At 39.4% G+C, this 24,178-nt stretch overlaps 1 protein-coding gene across 1 annotated transcript in view; it reads right to left on the reverse strand.

Annotated features, from left to right (window-relative positions):
• Positions 1-24,178, reverse strand: part of GALNT17 (polypeptide N-acetylgalactosaminyltransferase 17) — a 507,568-nt gene that overhangs the window by 226,505 nt on the left and 256,885 nt on the right. Inside the window, exons 4-5 of the mRNA XM_001363002.4 lie at positions 5,379-5,553; positions 316-513 (exon numbers count right to left, since the gene is read on the reverse strand). Coding sequence (XP_001363039.1) covers positions 316-513; positions 5,379-5,553 — 373 coding nt within the window. The remainder of the gene's footprint in view (positions 1-315; positions 514-5,378; positions 5,554-24,178) is intronic.

Genomic DNA, 24,178 nt, shown 5'->3' on the forward strand with positions numbered 1-24,178 from the left:
CTCTGCCTTAAGAATCCCTGAACAAATCTCATCATTTCTAAAGGTAAAAAATAAAGTCAGGTGCAGTCTCACTGTAACTGTAGAACAGTTAGTCCACGGTGCCAACTAGGTAAAGATCTGAAGACATAGGTTAAAAGAACAAAATGTCAATCCCTGATTCAGCATAGGGGAAAAAGAGAGGCAGGTCCCCAAGTTCCTGAATAATTAGATTATGTAGTGGGTCCCACATGCCCACTTTCTCTCTTCCTACCTCCCCATGTACTTGACTTATTACAGCTTCTAGTATTAGCCTTCTCAGGCTTTCTTACCACTGACCTGATGGGAAGGGAAGGGTCCCCTGCGTCCCACCAGTCCTTTGGGGGGCTGATGTACATGCACCAAAGCTCCCAGCTGTAACCATGGGCCGAGTTCTCATACCGCTGTACCTCGAAGTTATCCTGTTTGATGTTGTCAATAGAGGGAAGGATCACCCTTTTTCGATTTTCCTGGATTCTGGACAGAACAGGCTCAGCCCTGAAAAAGAAGAAACAAAGGCAAGATGGCAGTGTTAGCTTCCCTGAGATACTCCAGCCCATGAATTGGGCAGATTGGAGCAACCTACAAAATCTTTTTAAAAAATCATTTACTATGTGCCAGGTACCTTGGTGGACCTTGAGAGTATGAGGAAGGGAAGAAAATAGTCCTTGAGAGTATGAAGGGAAGAAAACAGTCCTGGAGAGTATGAGGAAGGGAAGGCAAAGGTCCTTGAGAGTATGAGGAAGGGAAGAAAACAGTCCTGGAGTATAAAGAAGGGAAGAAAACAGTCCTTGAGAGTGAGGAAGGGAAGAAAACAGTCCTTGAGAGTATGAGGAAGGGAAGAAAACAGTCCTGGAGAGTGAGAAAGGGAAGAAAACAGTCCTGGAGAGTATGAGGAAGGGAAGAAAACAGTCCTGGAGAGTATGAGGAAGGGAAGAAAACAGTCCTGGAGAGTATGAGAAAGGGAAGAAAACAGTCCTTGAGAGTATGAGGAAGGGAAGAAAACAGTCCTTGAGAGTGAGGAAGGGAAGAAAACAGTCCTGGAGAGTATGAGGAAGGGAAGAAAACAGTCCTGGAGAGTGAGGAAGGGAAGAAAACAGTCCTGGAGAGTATGAGGAAGGGAAGAAAACAGTCCTGGAGAGTGAGGAAGGGAAGAAAACAGTCCTGGAGAGTATGAGGAAGGGAAGAAAACAGTCCTGGAGAGTATGAGGAAGGGAAGAAAACAGTTCTGGAGAGTATGACAATGGGAAGAAAGCAGTCCCTGACCTCAAAGGCCTTACATTGTGCTGATACGTTCAGATTGTGAGCAAGGATTATTACTATCTTCTGGGCATCAGAGGTATGAGTGATTGTTGAATTGATGATTGCTAATGAACTGGAAGGGGCCTCAGAGGCCATCTAACCCAATCTCTTGATTTACAGATGAGGAGACTGAGATGAAGGGATTTAGGATGACAGGCTCATAGCTGGATAGGACCTCAAAGGCCTCCTTCCCTAACTACCTTCTATTTATTTGGTCCACATTTAACAGATGAGGAAACTGAGCCCTGGAGAGATTAAGGAATTTAGGGTTGTGGGATGACAGATTTAAAGCTGGAAGGGGCCTCAAAGGCCATCTAGTCCAGTCCACTTGTTTTATAGAAGAGCAAACAGAGGAGATCTTCCCACTTGCTGAAGGTCACACAGGTAGTAAGCATTAGAGGCTAGATTTGGATACGTGTCTTCTGCCTACAGATGAGTCACTTATCTTTCTTACCATTATACCCAGCTCCATGAATGCCCAAAGAACTGTGTTAAGGCCTCTTGTACCCACCCTCTGAAAGCTGGAAGCCTCAGCAGCCACTCTGGAAGTGAGCTGAGCTGCCAAGTCATCCCCATTTTGTTAAATGATTTGTCGTACACCAAGTGTTTCTGAAAGGTTTCTCTCCTGTCAGTGATAGATTAGGTCTAATTTCCTGCAGGTACTCGATTCCCACTCTGGAAAATAGGTCAATTCTGCCTGTGATGGAATGTTTTTAATATGAATTTCACTGTATTATGTATTTCTTTACACTGCATTGCAGCTAATTGATCAACCTAAATTGATTTTCTAAAAAGATTTAATTTCATTGATTAACGATGCTGGAGAGAATTAAATGCCATAAAGCAAAAGGCAGAGAGATGCCTGCTTTATCATCAAAAATTCTTCTAAAAGCCCAAGAAGAATCAGAGCTCTATGTGGAAAAACATGCAAGTAAAAGAGAACATTGGGGGTATGTTGGAGTGAGCACGGATTCTGTAGTCAAAAGAACTGAGATCATCAAATACCATCTCTGTATGATCTTGGTCAAGTCACTTCACTTTTTTTTTGAACCCTTACCTTCTGTCTTGGAATAAATATTGTATATTGGTTCCAAGGCAAAAGAGTGGTGAGGGCTAAGCAGTGAGTTAAGTGACTTGTTTAGGGTCAAACAGCTAAAAAGTGTCTAATGCCAGATTTGAACACAGGACCTCTCATCTCTAGGCCTGATTAAGTCATCTGGCTGCCTCCAAGTCCCTTCACTTTGAAGGATCTCCATTTCCTCATCTGTATAATGAAGGTGTTAGATTACACAACATGTAAAATTTGTCCCAACTTGAACCTAGAATCCCAGGTGATATTTCCATTGAGGGCTCCAGGAAGGGTCCATTTTCTGGACTGGAAGAAAACATGGCTCTCCAATGGAGAAGGATAACAACTCTAACTCCTCATGGCACCCCCTAGGCTCCACAAAGAACTAGACAGAAATAACTTGGGCTCGACATTGCCCAGAATTTGTCTCCTTCAATTTGCAAGTACCAAAGTGCCTCCCTTTTCCTTTGCCTTTTTCCCATGAGCCACAGCCTTCATTCATTCATTTGCTCTCGTTTGCCCATTCATTAATAAATGCAGCAACGATTGAGTGCCCATTGGACACAGAGTTGAGGTAGACCAAGGCCCCTACTTTGATGGGGCTTCTGAGTCTGGCAGGGGCATCCCCCAGCCTGGCCCCTGGAGAAGCCCATCACAGACTTTCAGGAGATGCTTGTGGAGTGTTGGAGGCTCCATCAGAGTTCCATGTAAGAAGGAGAGGTGGACATGGGGAGCCTCATTTGTCATCCCCTCTAATGAAAGCTATACTTGAGCAAAGTGCTTTATAATAGCATTTTATGTTAGTGAGGCCCCTCTCAATAGAGATCTTTAAATTCAATTTGGATCACCACTTGTCAGGAAGGTTATAAAAGGGATCATTCGTTCCCTCAACCATTCGATCATTCAACAGATGTTTATTAAATAACTACAAAAGAAGGGCAGCTAGACAGCACCAAAGTGCACAGAACACTGGGCTTGGAATCAGGAAGATTCTGAGGTCTGCTGTGTGACCTTGGGCAAGTCACTTCACCCTTTTTGCCTCAGTTTACTCATCTGTCAAATGAGGTGGAGAAGGAAATGGCAAACCACTTCATTATCTTAGCTGTAGGACCCTGGAAAAGTCACTTCACCCTTTTTGCCTCAGTTTACTCATCTGTCAAATGAAGTGGAGAAGGAAATGGCAAATTCTCCCAAGATCTTTGCCAGGAAAACCCCAAATGGGGAAAAATGACTCCACAACAAGCATAGAATGGGGGAGGTGGAGGAAACATTGATTCAGATGTCAGAGGACCTAAATTCAGATTTCACTTGTGATCCCTGCAATCTGGATGACCTCAGGCAAGTCACTTCTCTCTCTAGATCTCAGTTTTGTTATTTGTAAAATGGAAGTTTTGATCTAGACAGTATCTGAGGATCTACTAAATCCTAAATCTTCTATATGGTACCATTTACTACCTCATAAGACCTTGGGAAAGTCATTCAACTCCTGGTCTCTCAGTTTCCTCAACTATCAAATATAGGAATTAGACTGGATGACTCCTGAGGTCCCTCCCAACTCTAGATTTAGGTTCTGGTGAAGCTCTGGGCCTGACACTATGGTGGATGTGGGTGACAGAAAGAGAAAAAACTTAGCTGCCCTCCAAGGCACTCCATCCAATTGGATGCAGATGAGTAACTACAGAGTGTAGGTGCTAATGTAAAATAATTTGGGAAGGAGGGCTCTGAGGAGAATTAGACCAATCTTGTATAGGATTTCCATCCCATAGAGGTTGGCCTCAGAAGTCCCATCACATGCTGAGATGATAAAACTGTCAGTGGCATGCTGGAAAATAATGAATATACACATATATATGCACATATATACATGTAGATGAATGACATACTTTTAAATTTAATCTGCATCACTAACATTTTCTCCATCACTGAACAAGCTGCAAAATAATCAATGAATGAATACCCATTACGTGCCTACTATGTGCCAGGAACTATGCAGAGAGGATTCAAAAAGAGGTAAAAGGCCATCTCTGCCCTCTGAGCTCACACTCCAAAGGAAGAGACAAATACAGATAACACAAGCTGTGTGCAGGAGAAATAGGAAATCATGGGGACGGCTTCCTGTATGGAATGGGATTTAGAGGAAGCCAGGGGAAGATCTGTACTTTTGCAGATTTATGAGCTGTAAATGTTTGCTGAATGTTTAATGAAGCAGTCAATAAACATTTATCAGGCACCTACTATGTGCCAGGCACTGAGTTAAGCCCTTGAATATGCACATTTAACAACCAGCTCCAATGCATCTCAGATTTAGTCCACAATACTGTGTAGTAAGAGCATTCGAGAAATGCAGACAACATGCTACGTGAGATCTAAAAGAGAAGATGGTGACTGACAGAAAAGAGCAGAGAAGATTTCCTAGAAGAGGTGACATTTTAGTAGAGCCTTAAAGGATGGGTATGGAGCATCTTCAAAGTATTGGGAGAGCAAAGGAGGTCAAGAATTAGGGCAGATTAGGGGCTAAAGAGGCATCCATTTTGGATGGAAAGTATCATACAATGAAGGAACACTATGAGATAAAATTGTAACTAGACACAGTGGTACTACATTGAAGAGAACCAGGCATAGAAGCCTGAATTTTATTTAGGAGTCAATAGGAAATCACCACTAATTTCTGAGAGAAATAAATATAAAATTTTATTTATTATTATTTATTACTTTTTATTTATCCATTCATTCTTTATTTATTTTAGATGTTTATTTTAAGATATTCATTTATATTCATTTTCTATTTAATTCATATTTAATATATTTTAATATAATATATTTTATATATTATATTATATATCATATTTTAATATGAATATTCATATTTTAAATAAATAAATAGTATAAATACCAACAGTTTTGAGTTGGAAGCGGAGGGAGGGTGGAGAAAAAGGAGGAAGAGGTGAGAGTGAAGGTCAACAGAAGAAGAAATAAAGGTCGCCAGACCTACCAGCCAGCGGTGAACTCCACGTGAGCATCGAAGAAACCAGTGATCTGACCAGTGGCCACTTTCCAGCCTTCGATCCGTGCCCGAATCAGACCTTCCCTCTTCTGATTTCGTACCACCTTCACCAGCCCTGGATAACGTTTATGAACATATTCCTCCAAGGGTGCCTTCAGCTCCTCTGCAAGAAACAAAACCATTCTTAAATCTGGCCATGATCTAATTTCAGATTTGTACCTGCACCCAAGATCCATGCTAGCCACATCTGGAAGTTGTGGGAACAATCCCCAATCTCTGCCCCATTAATAATTCCAGTTTGAGTCCTAATAAGGATTTTGGATATTCCCAAAGTCAAGGTATTGCTTCTAACTTGATTATCTTAGGCAACTCTTTTCTTTATCTTACACAGAGATAAGATCAAGCAAGAAAATATTTTAGAGATATTTTATACCCCTTTCTCTTCTTCTTAATTCCTTTCTTACACATATTAATTAAATCACCATAAATTCCCAAACTAACCTGAGTATTTTATTGGGATTTGAATTCATCCCTGGCAACCACGAGTATAATATATTCAGTCAAAACCCCCTAAATTTACCCCTTATATGACAAACTTAGGAGTCACGAAAACTTGAGTTTGAACTCTCCTCATTCTGCCATTAACTAGGTCTAAGGTCTTTGATGGATGCTGGAATGGAAAGAGTAATGAGCTGGAAATCAGGGGACTTGAGTTTGAATCTTCACTCAACCTTTTACTGCCTCTATGATCTTAGGTAAGTCATCCTCTATGGCCTCAGTTTCTTCATTTGTAAAATGAAGGGGTTGGCCATTCTCTGAGGTTCCTTCTCTAGTTTTATGGTCCTGTAAGCCTAAATTATTTCTGTGTCTGAGCCAGTTTTCTTCTTTGTCAAAGGAATCTAAAAACATCTGTCTTCAGTTTTCTGAAGACACAGTAAGTATTTCATAAATGTTGGTCAGCTGACTGATCAGAGTGGATTTCCTTAAAAAAAAAAAACTCATTGAATGTTACCAGATAGACATTTCATCTATTTCCTCAATTTTATGGAGGAGGAAACTCGGGCTCAGGCAGAGAAAGTGACTTAGCCAACAATAGACAGCTACTTGGCCCCAGAGTCAGAGGCGACAATTTGGATTTCTTTACTCTTGGGCACTGCGCTGAATCACACAGACTCATCTCCTCTCTCTCTATTAGCACAGTATGGCATTTGGTAATCTTTTTTTGTATCACGGACCCCTTGGCCTTCTAATGAATGAAGAATCCTCTGAGTGATGTTGTTCAATAATTGAAGGAAAGATTAAATTTCAGCTACAGTGAAGTGACAATGATGATGCATGTTTTTACCCTCCAAGTTCATAGTGCCTGAATTCTATCTATACAATTCTATCCACATCCAAGTTAATTACCCCTGGTTTAGAAGGATCCTTCCTAGGACTCTTATATTGAATTGTTCTCGTCTCACTTCTACAAACTACAATTAAATGCCAACTTTGTGAAAATTGTCATACGGGGCACTAAGGATGCAAAAACAAAACTGCCCTCAAGAAGCTTACGATTTACTGGTAGGGGCGGATACCGATAGACACGCAAATAAATGCAAAATATGTTCGAAGTTAACAGAAAGTGATTTTATTTGGGCAAGGGATGGGGAAAGGCTTCATGGAGGAGGTGGCATGAGTATGGGAGCAAAAATAAGAAACATGGATTCTACGAGAGGAAGGGGAACCCTTCAGATAGGGTCAAGGGGGAATCCACACCTAACCCCAGCACTTCTTTTTCCTTCTCTCCAAATTTCCTACTTTCTGCTTGCTCTCAGTTCTCTGCACAGACCCTGCCCAAGAGTCCTCTTTGGCCAGGAGTTAATGGCCAATAGACTTTCTTCGGGTTCTAAAACCACAGGTGAAATAATGCCACTTGCCCAGTCACAAAATTCAAAGGCATGCCATTATCAAGAGGAACCAGGAATCAATGGGACAGCTAGACCCATCCATCCAAGGAAGCAGCAAAGTCAAGTTCCAGGGCCACTGGACTCTTGTTTCCCAGCCATTCAAACCCCAAGCTCAGAGGCTGGTGTTTGATGACTCAGTTTCCAGATCTCTGCTCTCCCTGCTCCTAAACCCAGTCTAGAATCCACCTCCTAAGCCCCCTCATCCTAGGCATAAAGAAAGGATTTGCGTTTCTTTGGGGAGACCTCAGGTTCCAGGGATAATAATCCCTTAAGCTTAAAGGGCAACAGAAGGACATTTAATGACATGGTCTCATGAAGGATAAGTGGGAGGGATTACCCAGGGAGCAGAAGGACAGATTTCTAGAGGCTTTCTGCTTTCTGCTTTTTTCTTGTCTGTGTGCTCTGAGCATTTATAGTTCCCATTACAATTTAACTTTTATTCTGCATAAGAAACACTGGTCTACACTGGCATGTTACACACAAAGATATGACCCAATAAGTACACAAATATTCACACGGGCATCCATTGTTCTGCACATGGCACCGATACATACAACATTCATCATGACTAAGAACTCTGGACAAAACTCAGGTGTTGGATTTTACAGGGGAAATCAAGACTGTTGTCTTTTGATTTTAAGCCTCTTCTAATAAATAAAAGCATTCCTGCTTTGAGAGCATCTCCCACTGCCACCGCTTCCTGACAGCCCTCTCCCGTGGGTGCTGCGCCTCCCTTTCATGTGAGGGAGAAGAGCACCCCTCCCAGCATCTACATCCCACATCACTATGACTGCGCTGCCTTCAGTTCTTAGCTGAGTTCCTCAAAGGAAACCAAACATCTCTCAGAATTCACATCTATTCTAAAAGGTGTCAAGGAGGTAGGGAGTGCATGTTTTCTTTTGAAAATCAGAACTTCAAGGGAGAGCAAAGATTTTTCAAATGTTGAACCAAAAGGTAAGGTATCAACTCTGTAGAATGTAATCAGTAGTCATGGGAAATATTTACTCCTGGTGTCTCAGCTGAATTCAGACAGCAAGGGCTTTATTTGTTGGTGCCAAGGCCAAGAGTAGGGAAGCACTCAGGTCCCAGGGGCCAGAACAGGACTGGATGGCAACAGAGAAAGGTATACTCCCAATCAACCCCCTTTTGAGGGATCCATTAAGAAGTAAAGAAAACTCCACTAGGAAGATGGAGATTTAGTTGAGAAGCATCATGCCCTCTCCCTTCCTTGAGTTGTCTCATTGTTTCTTATATATTCAATATGGGTTTTAAGTGCCTTTGATGGAAATTAAGTATACATCCACATCAATAAGTCATCAAAAGCATACATTCTGGAGGGCAGCTGTGTGGCTCAGTGGTTTGAGAGCCAGGCCTAGAGTCAGGAGGTCCTGGGTTCAAATCTGGACTCAACCACTGCCTAGCTGTGTGACCCTGGGCAAGTAATTTAACCCCCATTGCCTAGCCCTTACCACTCTTCTGCCTTGGAACCAATATACAGTATTGATTCCAAGATGGAAGGTAAGGGTTTAAAAAAAAGCATATATTCTGCCCCAACTTTGTGCCAGAGTCTTTGGTCAATAAGTCAACAGGCATTTATTAAGCACCTACTTCATGCTAGGCATGGTGCCAAACATTAGTGCTACTAGGGAAGAAAGGCAAAAACAGTCCTTGCTCTCTTGAAAGTTCTGGTTAAAGAGGTTGATGTTTTTAGCCCGACAACCTTCAGGGCCTCCAAACGCCAAGAATGTTCCCCAACTGCTTCTACGACTGTCCTGTTCTCTTGGAACCTCCTCATGGAAGACAGCCCATGGAAAATGGAAACCAAGTTGGATTCAACTCCTTAAACTCCAGGCAGTGGAATGACCGGATGACTTTATTGTTCCTTCCAGGAGCTGCTTCCAGGGAATGCTATTTCAAACTATTGGCAGAGGAGTTTTAACTGTATAATTTTCATAAAATCCAAGACTTAAATTTTTTAAGAAAAATTTCAGGAAAAGAAGGTCACTAACTCCTTGAATCAAGAAAGTGAACTGTTTGAAAAAAAGTGCCATAAAGAAACTTCCACTGCATCAGAAGATCTAGAAAGAACTTTGGTATTTAATTGATTAAACTGAAAGGAGTAAAAACACATTTATTCTGAATGTAAACTCTAATGCCAAAGGGGAGTGCCCCCAGTTGGCTTTTTGTCAATGCACCTAGCAAACATTGGTTTTGCTCTCTCTCTTCTATTTCCCTCTTATCTCCAACTATTGTAGCTTCCACTTAGACATACAATTTTGTATGTACTTTTAGCTAGAAGATCTTTAGAGGTATAAGCTAGCTAATTATATTAAATGATTCATTGGGGAGACTAGTCTCCCAAAGAATCACAGGGAGGATGGTGAAGATAAGATTAACTCTCCCCTTGTCCATTTTTTTTCACTAAACAGATCAAGAACTTAAAGTACCTGTACTTAACACTAACTAGGAATTCCCAAGTCACTTGCTAGAATGGGTGACAACACCTCCAGTGACTGCAAGTGACTTGCCAATTCCTAGTTAGTGTCAAGTAGGGGTACTTTAAGTTCTTGATTTGTTTAGCAAAAAAAATAGACAAGGGGAGTTAATCCTATCTTCAAATAACCTAGAGTTCATTAAAAAATTTTTTTTGATGATGATTTCTATATGATTGGTTTCCTTTGTAATCCCATGTGTGTTGGATGTTTGTTTTTAAACCCATATCTTTTGTCTTAGAATCAATATTAAGTATCAGTTCCAAGGCAGAAGAGCAGGAAGGACTAGGCACAATGGTTGTTAAATGATTTGCCCATGGTCACACAGCTAGGGAGTGCCTGAGGACCAATTTGAACTCAGGATCTTACATCTCCAGGCCTGGCTCTCTATCCACTGCGTCACCTAGTTGCTCTATCTTACATGTGTTTTGGATTTTAAAATATTTTAAAAGAAGGGGTCTATAGCCTTCATTCACCTGCCAAAGGGGTCCATCACACACACACACACACACACACACACACACACACACACACACACACACACTAAGAACTCCTGGTGTATGAGCCCTTTAAAGTTCTAGGTTCTGTAGCACCAAAACCATCAGACAGTCAGACAGTCAGACAGTCAGACAGTTCAGGGGGCTCTTTCTACACTGCTTACAAAATAATCCTTTTATATAGAAATCAGAATGGGAAGACTAAGGAGACTGAAGGCCCTTTTAGTTTTGATATTGTTAGTCCCTGACACAGTACATGTACATAGTAGGTACTGAATATTTAATGCCTTAATACATTTGTGAGTCAATTGATTGAATCTGTGGAGATGGTTCAGGAAGATCCAAACCCAAGTCCTTCTAGATCACTGTAATTCAGTAAAGATATCTTCAATGTCTCATCAGAGCCAGAGCCACTGGGATGGAAAGGGTTGTCTCCCTCTGGAACGGATGGGGGATGATCCCCAAGAAAGGTAAGTGATGAACACGGAAATTAACTTGACAGGACAAACCAACCAAAGTCTACTTTCTTTAATCAGTTTCTAGTATAGACACGGCAGGAAAGCTCTTATTTTAACCACTTTAGAGATAAACCATTCTACAATATATTACATATTTTGGAGTTCTTAAAAATTGCTTTTAGTCTTATTCATGAAATATTCATTAAGCATCTAATATATGCCAGGCATTGTGCCAGGCGCTGGAGATGCAAAAACCAACCAACAGCCCCTTTCTCTTCATGACCTTAAATAATATTGAGGGATATAATAAATACCAGACCTGGAGAAGCAAATAAATGGGGCAGTGAGGTTACTACCAGCTTGAGGGATCAGGCACAGTTTCCCTCAGGAGTCCTTTATAAATCTGGAAATTATAAATGTAATAACCCCAACAAATATAAATAATCAATGAAGAAGGAAAATCTAAACAAGGCCATAAAATCTGAACTACTTAAATTTTTTTCCAAAATTTTGCCTTTTCAGGGCAGAGAGCCAAATCTCTGGTGGAATGTTAAGCCTTAATAGAGGCTCTGAACTATTTTAATCATATTCATAACTTTTGGTATACTGTCAAATTCACAAAATAGAAAAAGTGGCCATGTAGACCCAGGGGCCATTATATTTCCCCTAGACTGAATAACTGAGTACAAACAGTGGAACCCCCCAAATTCTTAGTGTCATTTCAAGCTTTTTTTACCTAAAAGCATCACTAAGAATTTTGGGACTTCCAGTATTTGTGCCCCGTGCCCCTTGAAGTCAACCTCTGTTCCTTTTATGTTTGGGGCAAATATCAGTAAATTAGCAAAACAGTGCATCAACAAACATCCTTACGAGTCTATATTCCAGACACAGCATTAAGAATTAGGATTACAGATATAAACTTGAACTAGTCCCCATCTTCATGGAGGTTATACTCTATCATGGAAAACATCATAGACTAAAATTATATGTGTGTGTTATGCATCCATATTTATAATCCATCTGCTAAATAATTTATGTGTATGTTATATACACATTACATATGCATGTTACATATATACCTTATGTGTGTACATATGTCTTATATATGTATTCTAGACATATTAAATATATAATATTACATACATGCATGCATGCATGTAGGCAGGCAGCTAGGTCATATGGTGGATGGAGCACTGGGTCCAGAGTCAGGAAATTCTGAGTTCAGATCCAGCCTCACTCATTATGTGACCCTACGCAAGTCATTTTTCACCTATATTGGCCTCAGTTTCCTTATCTGTAAAATGGAAATAATAACAGTATCTGCTTCCCAGGGTTACTGTGAGGATCGGATGAGATAATATTTGTAGAGCATTTAGCACACTACTATATAGTAGATAAGTTATGTTAAGTATCACTATTGTCATTTTATAGTTATTGTTATTACACATATGCTATATATGAATATTTATGTTGTGCATATATCACATGTGTATAAATGGGAAGTTTGATACTTATACTATATACATCTCATGTATCTTTATTATATTATAATAAATAAAATCACAACTATATTTATAAAATAGTTCATGCATATAGTAATCTAGTTGCATATGTTTAGGTCATACACGTGTCAATATAGATACATATATATGTATCTATGTATATATATGTGTGTGTGTATATATATATATATATATATATACATACATATATTTGTATAATAGCATCCTATATGGTAAATTGACAGTGTGCATGTATGTACATGATATACACTATACATAACACAAATGTATGTGCATATATATGTATGCCCACATGTGTGATATATTAATATTTATGCGGTACCCATTTCAGATATGTATATATGGGAAATAGTATACTTATATCATACATGATATATTTTTATTATAATAAATATACTCACACCAATATTTATAGAATTATTAATGCATATAGTAATCTAATTGCATATGTTTAGGTCACACACGTGTGTGTATACATATATATACACATACATATATATTTGTATAATAGCATCCTATATAGTAAATAGACAGTTTGCATGTATGTACATAATACACATGGCACAAATTCAATGCATGTGGACACACATATGTGTATGTCTCTGTGTGTCGATCATAAAATCATTTCAATGTGGATATATGCACATATGCCTCCATAAGTATGTGTAGAAAATCAGCCTCGCCTATGGTATCCTCCAGGAAGGTCTACTAGAGGAGGTGCCATTTGACTCGAGTTTTAGACACAATGAGGTTTTCTAAGGGGCTGAGAAGGAAGCCCATTCCAGATATGGCGACCACGTATGCAAAGTCCCAGAGATGAGAGATGGAGCAGGTGAGGAGAAGTGCAAAGGTCAATCCATTGGACCTGAAGAGCCCAAGAAGGGAAATGATACAGAGTGAGCCTCCACAAGTAAGTGGAAGCCAGATAGGGTTCAACTTAAAACCTAAATTGAGAGCTTCCTATCAGATCCTAAAGGCAAGAGAGAACCTTCGATGCTTCAAGAGCACCAATAATAAAAATGGTCTTTCTCCGAGTCTGCTCCTAAGTGCCTCTCAGTCTATTGGATCATAAAGTTTTGTTGTTGCCATTTTTCATATCAAAATGGTCAATATGGATTTCTTGCTTCTACTTCTGCCTCCTTCCCTGTGCTCCACTTTCTGCATTTTCCTCTATTTGACTGAATTCCTCATCTTTGGGGTGTATAATGCAGCGAAATTCCATTATGTTAAAAGCTGCCTCTTCATTCCTCCATCCCTCAATCACTGGAGATATGAGCCATTTCTACTTTTTTGTCATCACCAATAAAATAGCTTTGAATATTTTAATGCTGATGGGTGTTTTTCTCTTTTAATAACATCCTCAGGATGCTTCCTGACTAGCGGGGCCAACAGATCAAAGACTCTGATCAGCTTGGGAGCTCTTACTGTAAATGATCAGGTGACTCTCTCAGAAAAGACAGCCCTGATTGATGGCTGCGATAGGGATGCTCCCACTTCTCTCAACTGGGTTTTGTCATCTCGTGATTTTCAACTATTTACATACATCAAAGCAGAAGTGTACAAGGTTGTTCCATTTCAAGGTTGTTTTAAATGAACATTTTCCTGATTATTACAGATAATTTTTTGGAATGATCATGAACGGTTTTGGTTTCTTTTTTGAAAACTGTCACCTAGCCTCTGACTTGGGACTTCTGGGAAGGCTGAGCCCACCAAGTCTCCAGGCAGCCCACTCCACTCTCTGACACAGTTTCCCCAAATATGGAATTTTGCAGAACTGGGAATTCCAACCAACCTCACTTTGCCTTTTAAAAACGTCTTGCTCTTTTGAAACCCCTGATCCTACTTCTTCCTCCAGTGCTCCTCTTTCCAAACAACAACGTTCAGTGTGGATTCCCAAGACAAAAGTTCAAATCCCAGCTCTGTTGCCCACTTCCCATGTGGTCTTGGAGAAAACACTGAGGCTGTCATTTCTTTAAATATCCCTGTGAGACAGAATGTGCCAAGGGTAGAAGAAGACTGTTGGGCAAACTGGCCTCTGGGATCCCATCCAGCCCAAGACTGAAGATCCACCTCCTCCCCACCCCAATGCCAGCTTGAACCCCTTCTATTTCTTTCACTGATTTTCATAGGTTATGAACTCAAGCCCTCCTTGCCATCCTGGTTTCCCTCTTCTGGAGACTAGCTCTGGTTTATATTCCAAAGAGGTCTAGAGACAGTTTTCAGGGAGTCTGAGAACTTAAGGGGGGGCAGCTAAATGGCACATTAGAGGGCCAGAACTCAAGTCAGAAAGACTCATCTTCTTGAGTTCAAATCCAGCCTCCTCACACTTACTGTGTGACTCTGAGCAAGTCACTTAACCCTATTTGCCTCATTTTTCTCATTTGCAAAAAATGAGCTGGAGAAGGAAATGACAAGTAACTCCAATATCTTTGCCAAGAAAATCCCAAATGAGGTCACAAAGAGTCCAGTGCAAATAAAATGACCAAACAACAACAAATGAACTTGAATGGGAAAAAAACACATCCTTATTTTAATATCAGGATGTATATAATATGTATATAATTAATATGTATATAATTAAAATAATTATACACATTAAAATGCATATATATATATATAATTATTTTAATATAATTATATCCCTTCCATGCTGCAGAGGTTAGCAAGCTAGAAAATCTGCGGAAAAAAAAAAATTGGCCCTCCCTTCATACCAGAGAAAAAGTCTGAATTTTTTTCTTGTTCTTTTATTGGGTGTTTACAGTACCTTACTATAAATTTTGAATTAAGTAGGCATGTCTGTATTTTTAAACCTTTTTCTGTCTGCTGGCCTCCACATGCTGTCTATGGCCACAAAACTTCCCAAATTCCCACAAAGACCACTCCCCAAAAGTCCACAAAACTCCCCCCAAATTCTCATTTAATTTCTTGTGCCAACCTGTAACTTTGAAAATGCAATGGGGAAAGTCACCATGTGGAAGGGATAGCTATCATTTCCTTTGTAAGTTTTCAAAAATGTTATATTATTCAGAGGAGGGGTCATCAATTTACCCAGACTGTCAAAGGGGCCCAGGAAACTAAAAAGGTTAATAACCTATGATCTAAGATTATATATCATATAGAAAGTGCCCATATGTACTGGTAAAGGGAACTTCCTTAGCTAGGAAGTATCTATGCCATCAGAATCACAGGTCTAGTCGATATCTCCTGCTTTACCCTTTATTGGAGGATGGAAATACAAAGGAAAAAGCAAACTGGTACCTACCCTTAAGGAGCTTACATTCTATTGGAAGAGATGATGCAATAAATAAATTGAACTTATCTAGTTTTTTATTGTCAGACAGAAGAGTGGTCTTTCATTAATCAGAAAATTACAGGGTACTTAATCTCTAAATTCTATGTTTCTTAACAAAAATATATTTTTAGTATACATATTGAGAATTATACCCTAAAAGCTACTAATTTATATAAAACATAAAAAATAATTAATGAATAATAAAAAATAATATATAATATTAAATTAAACAATATATTAGTGATAAATAACATAAAATTAATATGATTAATTAATCAAAATATTAATTATATACATAAATAATATATATTCCCTTCGATGCAGCAATATCACCAGTAGACCTAAGACCAAAGCAAAAGGAAAAGACTCATAGGTACAAACATATTTATAGCAGCTCTTATTGTAGTGTCAAAGAATCAGGAACTAAGGGAGTATGGTATATGAAAGCAATGGAATGAATACTTTTGGGTCACAAGAAATGATAAATGACATGATTTTAGAGAAACATGGTAAGACTTGCATTACTTGATACAGAGTGAAGTGAGCAGGACCAGGAGAATGATTTATGCTTAAACAACATTATTTTAAAGACAAGTAACTTTGAGTGATTGAAAAACCCAATGACCAACCATGATTCTAGAGGACTAAAGATGAAGCATGTTACCCAGCATGGTACAGAGATGCAATAAACTCAAATTACAGACTGACATTTCTTTTTGGACACAGCCAATGTGTGAATTTGTTTCACTTGTCTATGCATGTTATTTCCAAGGCTTTTGCTTTGTCTTTATTGGGGGGGGGGGTGAAAAAGAGAAAATTTATTTTTATTCCCTGAAAAATTTAATTAAATTTTAATTTAAAAAAAAAAGCAACATAATATTCTATCAGCCATTATGAGGAAAGTGTTTAAAAAAAAAAAACAACCTCCTATCTCTCACTCCAATCTTTCTAAAGTTTTACTGAAACAACCTGAATTTCCCCTGGCTGAAATTAACTCACCACTTTCACTTCTCCTAACCCCACTCACCACCCTAATTCATAAAGAGCATTCATAAAGTGCCTCCTGCCCTAGGCACAGGATTGGTCCTTCTATAGATCAATTCTTTGGCTCCCCACGGGGCGTGGCCCCACCCCAGCAAGGGATTGGTCCAATTCAAGACCAATCCCACACCAGAAAGTAGGGGGCGTGGTCCATCCCCAAGCATAGGATTGGTCCATTGAAGATCAATCCCAAACCAGGAAGTAGGAAGGACCCCTGAGGCATGCTGGGGGATGCAGTTCCTCCCACACACAACATTTTGAAATTCACACATACTAACCCCATTGTTTCATAACTATCATCTTGTCATCCATCCCCATTGGGTTCATATTGCTCATCACTGGGACCATCTGAGGTCTTCTCAGGAAGTAAAGCAGATCACTACTGCTGAATGATTTACCCCATAAATTAGAGCCCAGTTTTAATTGCCATCATCTTAAATGGGTCCTGACTTTGAGCAGTGTTTTTTCCCACTCATCAGTGACTTCAGTAGTTAACATTAGCATAACAGCAGTGTAATTCAACTGAGCTCTCAATAGGGTGCCATTTGAATGGGTGCTGTAGGCACAAAACCAAGATAGTGGCTGTATTTAGGTCAGGAACAGTTAATTTGTGTTCTTCCATAGAGATTCAGAAATATTTTATGCCCCCAAATGTCATATTTTCAGCATGTCCTGGAGTCATATTATTCAACATGATCAGGAATCCCTGGAATAGAAAGCCAGGAAATTAATGACTTTGCCAAAGGAATGAGTTCATGCATAAAAGTTGGCTTTCATAGAAATGATCAAGTTCTTCCCTCTGTTTCTCTACAGACTCTGTCCTGCCTCAGGCCATGCCCCTCCTGTGCTTTCAAAATGAAATAAAGTCCTTGGGAAAGGAATACCAATTTTGGAAATTTTACACTGTGCCTGGCTTTGTGTTCTCTCAATTTTTTTTTTTTTGTGTTGGTTCATCACTTAAGTCACTGGCATTTATCTTTCCTAAAATATCATGGAGGCAGCAGGATGTGATTGTCAGCAGTCTGACCTGAGGTTCAGGAAGACGTAGGTTTCAGGCTGGCCTGTGGCACATTCTACCCAAAATGGCAGACAAGTCAGTTAACCTCCCAGTGCCCCCTTGGCAACTCTTTTAGTGGGTAATTTGTAGCTTCACTGCCCATCAGCATTGATGGACCACCCTGTAAGACCCTTACGTGAATGTAAGCACAGGTCTTGACCAAATTCCACTCTTTTTTCCTCTCTTCCAACGAGAGTCTTTTATTTACATGAGAATTCTCATTGCCTTTTTAGTTTTCATATCGCTAGGCAAAGCCAAAGCAAGGCAATGAATTAGATGACAACTCTGTCACCCATTTTTACCAATAGTTATTTTGTCCACTGTACTCTTCAGATTCTCACATTTCCATCCTTTAATGTGCTAGATGGTGTAGTGGACAGAGTTCCAGGCCTGGAGTAAGGATGACTCAACATTGCGAGTTCAAGTTTGGCCTCAGATATTTATTAGCTGAGTGATGCTGGGCAAATCATTTAATCCTGCTTGCCTCTGTTTCCTCATTTGGCAAATAAGCTGGAGAAGAAAATCACAAACCACTTCAGTATCTTTACCAAAATATCCCAAATGGGGCCATAGAATTGTACATGACTGAACTACCACAACCTGCCATCTTTGCTCTTTACAATGAATTCTCTTATATTTTGCTGGTGCCTTTGTATTCTCTCCCAGAGATACTACTTCTTTCCTTGTGGCAAAGACTTCTGAATCTCAGAGCTACAAGGGTCTCAGAAGCCACTTAATCTAACCTGTTTGAATAGAATAAAATAAAATAAATGCCTCTTTCAACAGGCTCCTTCCCCCAATGGCTTTTGCTTGAAGACCACCAATGAGAGACGATAACTCACTACATTGTAGAAGTAGCTTTGGGAAAGTGCTCATTGTTTTCCTTACCTCAAGCCTACATCTACATTTTTGTGACTTCTACCCATGGAAGTCTCATCCCTCTTCCAAGTGGCCATTAAAGTACTTACAGACTACAATCGTGTTCCCCATAAGTCTTCTACAAGTGAAGCACTCAAAGGTCCTTCAGTCAGTCCTCAGATGGTATGAACCCAAGGACCTTGGGGATCTTGGTTGCCTTCCTGGGTATATTCTCCAGCTAATAAAAGGACAGGGACTTGTGTCTACATTGATAGAGGGAACTCCAAGATGAGAAAACTCCTTCTACCAATGCAAGTCAACTCTTCTGTAACTTAGAGCTTTGGAGACTTCCCTAGAGCACTGTTGAGTGACTTGCTCATGGTCAAACATGGAATTTGAATCTCAGGCTTCTTGGCCTTAAATCTGCTTCTTTATCTACTATGCTACACTGCAATATATTTCTATGGATTCTTTTTTTTAATTATGTTTACAAGATGAAAAAACCAACATCTTTTGTATTATCCAGAAATAGTTCACTTTAGTGTATCCCTTAATTTATTTGTCATCAGGAAAACAATTTGCCTAAAAGGGAGAATAGATGACTTTATAAAATGTTTAGGATTCTTTGTGAAATTGTAGCTTTGCCATCCATTTGTACCTAAGTTTATTTTTATCAATTATTTCCTATGTTTTTGTGTTACATCAATTCAAACTCTGGAAGCTTATAGTTGCAAATCTGTGATGCAAAAAATTTTTGTCCATTGCTCATAAATAGCCTTCAAAAATATGCTGAGTGGAAGCGGACAAAATATGGCATCTATGGTCTAACCAGTGACACTTCCAAAATTCTAAACTCTCTTATGTTCATGGGTAACTCTGGAACTCCCATCACTGCAGTTCTCAACACTGTCCTGACAATGAAACACAAGACCTCATAAAAGGAAGAGGAAACAGTTTTCATTTGAGAATGCTGGGCTAGGTATCAGAAAAACTGAGTTCAAATCTGGCCTCAGACAGTAGCTGTGTGACCCTAGATAAGTCATTTGGCCCTATTTACCTCAGTTTCTTCATCCAAAAAATGACTTGAAGGAAAGGGCAAACCACTCTGATATCTTTGCCAAAAAAATCCCAAATAAAGTTACAAAAAATCAAAGGCAACTGAAAAAGTCCCCTGAACCACTCTTATTTTCAAATCTCCAGCAATGAACTATGAAATCGAAATGAATCACTTGATATCTTTGCCAACAATAAATCCTAAGGTAAAATGTTGCCATATCTCTAAACTCAATCTCATCTAATAAACATTTATTAAGTATCTACTATATACTAAACAAACACTAGACACAGTTCTAAGTGCTGGAGATACAAAGACAAAAATGAAGTAGCTCCTGCCCTCAAGGAGCTCACATTCTATCTGGGGATTCAATGTATACATGTATGCACCAAGTTTCCATGAATTCTTGCTCAAGACTATCACTCAATAGTCTTGGTACTTAGTCTCTAATTCTAAATGAATGGCTGTCCTTTGCAACTTTGAGAGAGGTTGACATTTATTTCCTTTATTATTATTTTTCCTGGACACATCCTATAGCAAACAATTAATAATAATAACTAACTAAATAACTAACAAAATAGCCAACATTAATAGAGAATTTCAGTGCTAGCTAAGTTCTTTACAAATATTATCCCATTTGATCCTCCCAACAACTCTTGGAGGTAGGTGTCATTATTATCCCCATTTTATAGATGAGGAAATGGAAGTTAAGTGACTTGCCCAGGGTCACAGAGCTAGAAGGCATATGAGGCCAGATTTGACTCCAGGTTCAGTGTTCAATTCCTCATACCATGTAGAATGATGGGCCTCTGTTGTAAATAGCAAGGCTCATCTTTCCAAGGTCCAGCCAAACCGATCTTCTTGCTGTCACTCACACTTAACTTTCTGCCTCCCATTTCCCTTTCCTTTGTATATAAATCTTATGCTTTGATTGATCCAAGGAAGAATATGAGCTCTGTTCAGACTTAGTTCTCTTTTGTTTCAAGTATTTAAAAAAATTCTCACCTAGTTGAGGGCGACACCCAAGCCAAACAGGAGACATTAATAGCCTACCATTTATAGTAATTATTCTGAGGGAAGGATGCCACTGCCAGGATCCAGAGAAGATGCTTGAGCTGAGTTTTCAACAAAGCTTGGGCATCTATGAAGCAAGAGGAGAGGAGGGAGTACTTTCCAGGATGGGAGGTTGGCATGTTTTGGTTGGAATTCTTCTGCATAAGCAATGACTATTTAGTCTTCTATACTTAATAAATGTGCATTCCCTCACATGAAATCTAAATTAGATCATTTACTGTCTCAGGAAGTGGGAAGGAGAGGGAGGAAGAGAGGGAGAGAATTTGGAATTCAACATTTAAAAAAAAAGAAGGTAAAAATTGTTTTTACATCTAATTGGGGATGAATAGGATATATTTTTAAATACATAAATATACTCCCTTATTTTTGAGGAGAATAACAGAATCTTAGAGCAGGAAGGGATCTTGTAAGACCTCTCATCTGAAAGTCTGCTCCAGAATCTTCTCTCCAGCATCCCTTACCAGTGGTTAGCCAGCTTCTGACTGAAGACCTCCTCTCATGGCTACTCATCTCACCTTTAAATAACTAATCATTCTTGGAATGTTTGGGGTGCTTGATTTATTGGGAGCAATGTGTTTGAACACAATGATATCAATTCTTCAAAGTTCTTTGGGTTTAAAAGATTAGTTGATCCCTATTAATAGTGGAGAAACTGGGTACCTTTGCAGAAAACAATCTGGCTTGACTGAAAAAACTGTGGTATCTGTTGGTGGTGGTAAAAGTAATAATGAACTGGAGGAATTCCATGTGAACTGGAACGACCTCCAGAAAGTGATGCAGCATGAGAGGAGGAGAACCAGGAGAACATTGTACACAGAGACTGATACACTGTGGCACAATCAAATGTAATAGACTTCTCTACTAGCAGCAATGCAATGATCCAGGACAATTCTGACGGACTTATGAGGAAGAACTATTCACATCCAGAAACAGAACTGTGGGAGTAGAAACCCAGAAGAAAACCAACTGCTTGATCACATGAGTCAATGGAGATATGATTGGGGATGTAGATGCTAAATGATCACCCTGTTGCAAATATCAATAATATGGAAAGAGGTCTTGATCAATGACACATGTAAAACCCAGTGGAATTGAGCATTGGCTATGGGAGGAGGATGAGGGGAGGGAGAGAACATGCATCATGTAACCAAGGAAAAATATTCTAAATTAATTAATTAAATAAAATTAAAAAAAAAAAAAGAAAACAATCTGGTTTGGTAACACCCTAAATGTTGACACAATAATGGTGGTGGAATAAGGTTGCCTAGATGTATTATTGATGCTACTATTATGACGAGAATCAGATCATATCTCTGATTTTATTGATAGAAGGAATTGCCAATGAGGAAATTGACTCCATCAGTACTGGTCAACACTCACTCTATAACTGAGAGTCTTAGGGCTGTCCAGAGAACTGACAGGTGACTTGAGCAGGATTACAAAGCTATTACATATCATTGGCAAGAGCTGAATCCAAGTTTTCCAGACTCTGAGGTTAATTTTCTACCTCTACTACCATAATGCCTTTCTCTGAATGCATATGTATAATATGTATATTTTTGTGTGTGTGTTTGCATGTAGTGTGCAGGGTGTCCCAAAAGTCTCTTAACGCATTAAAACTTAAAAGTTCACTAACAGTTCACTAAGTGTTGGATAGTCACTATATTAATAGAACATGTGTACATGCTAATGCAGGCGAGGGCATTGGACTTGGAGTTGAAGAAGTTGTTCTGTAGTTTTTTATTGTACTTTTAGTGCTTTGTGACCCCATTGGGTCACAAGAAGGGAGAAGATCCTGGAGTGGTTTGCCATTTTCTCCTTTTTCCTCTTTCTTCTTTCTTTCATGTTACAGATGAGCAAACTGAAGCAAACAGGTTTAAGTGACTTGACCAAGGCCATATAGCTAGTAAGTATCTGAGGCTGGATCTATACTGGGATCTTCCTGACTCCACGTCCAGTGCTCTAGCTGCCTGGAGTTAAGAGGATTTAAGTTCAAATTTCATCTCAAATATTTACTGGCTGTTTGATCTTGGGTAAGTCACTTAAAACCTGAATTTGCCTCCATTTCCTCATCTGTAAAAATAGAAGTAATAAAAATATCTACCTCTCAAGGTTATTGTCAGGATCAAATGAAATACTATTTGAAAGACTCTTTGCAAATCTTAAAAATTTTAAATGTAAAACAAATTTTAACTGTAAAAAATAAATACTAGCAAACGCATATAGTAGATATACATGTGTGTGTATATGTGGGTCATGTATGCAGCACATGACATGCAAACACATTGTGTCCCAAAAATCTTAGCTTTTATAGCTTAAAACTACACTAAAACTTTTCGTATGCCCTATATATACAAAATGTGAGAGACGGAGATCATCAAAGAGCTGTGCCTGTGAATTAAATTATTTTGAGAAGTACTAAAAAATCTGCTGGTCCAAAAGATCCTTCTTTCCCTCCAGCTGGCAACGGTGTTAGAAATGATCAGCATTTGTCGCTCCTCTGGGTTAAGGCCTTCAGGTGCCCCGTTCATGTGTAAATCATTTCTAAGGGTGGGATAACACCATTAGCACCCACTAACATGTCAGTATGAATGTGCTCACCAGATTTCCTTATATCTCCCAGCAGGAACCCAATGAGATGGGAAGTAGGGCAAAGAAGGAGAAGCAGGAGGAATAATATAGAGCGGGAGGGGCTCCACAAAGGACAGGCACAGTTGGAGGTGGGTGGGAGATAAAGACTGAAGGGAACATGATGGCTCTGGGTACCTGTTGGGGTGGAAAGATTCAGAAATGGGAAAAGAGGGAGGGAGATTCTGAAGCCCAAAGGCACCTACTTGACAATCTGTTCTAAAGGCCTATCATGAACACTTAGAAAAAAGAAATTTTAAAAAGAGCCCCACCAGTTGTGGGTTTTTTGTTCTTTTAAATTAAATAGCATTTGGTTCCCCAGGGACTGAAATCGTGCTTCTGACTTCGCAGGTGCTGGGAGCTTGCTGGGTTCAGCTTTCTCAGCCTTGTCACCAAAAGGTCTGAAATTTCACACTTATTTAAGGAACCCTTATCACACCTAACAGATTCAATCAGCCTTAGACACTTTAGTAACACCATGAAAAAAAATTGAACAAATGATTCCTTGTAATTGAGTACCAGAGGAAAAGGAGGCCTCATCTTTGAAGGAGGCAATCCATGGTAATAGAGAGTGGAAAGACAATTGGCATTGGGGTCAGAAGACCTTGGCTCACAAATGACTTCTGTCATTTACTGCCCTTTGGTGGCCTTGGGCAAGTCTTTAACCTTCCTCAGCCTCCAGCTCCTCCTCTTAAAATGGAGTAAGGAGAAAATGTAGATTAGATGGCCTCTGAGTGCCCTTTCTACAGAATAATGAACTAGGATTTCTTCAAGAGCTAACAAGATGGGAGGTTCATAGGATGCAAAGAATGGATGGGACAAAAGGCAGAGAGGTGGGAAAGCCTCCAACAAGTTGTTGGTGTTG

This window comes from Monodelphis domestica, chromosome 2 (assembly GCF_027887165.1).
Source record: "Monodelphis domestica isolate mMonDom1 chromosome 2, mMonDom1.pri, whole genome shotgun sequence".
NCBI lineage: Eukaryota > Metazoa > Chordata > Mammalia > Didelphimorphia > Didelphidae > Monodelphis > Monodelphis domestica.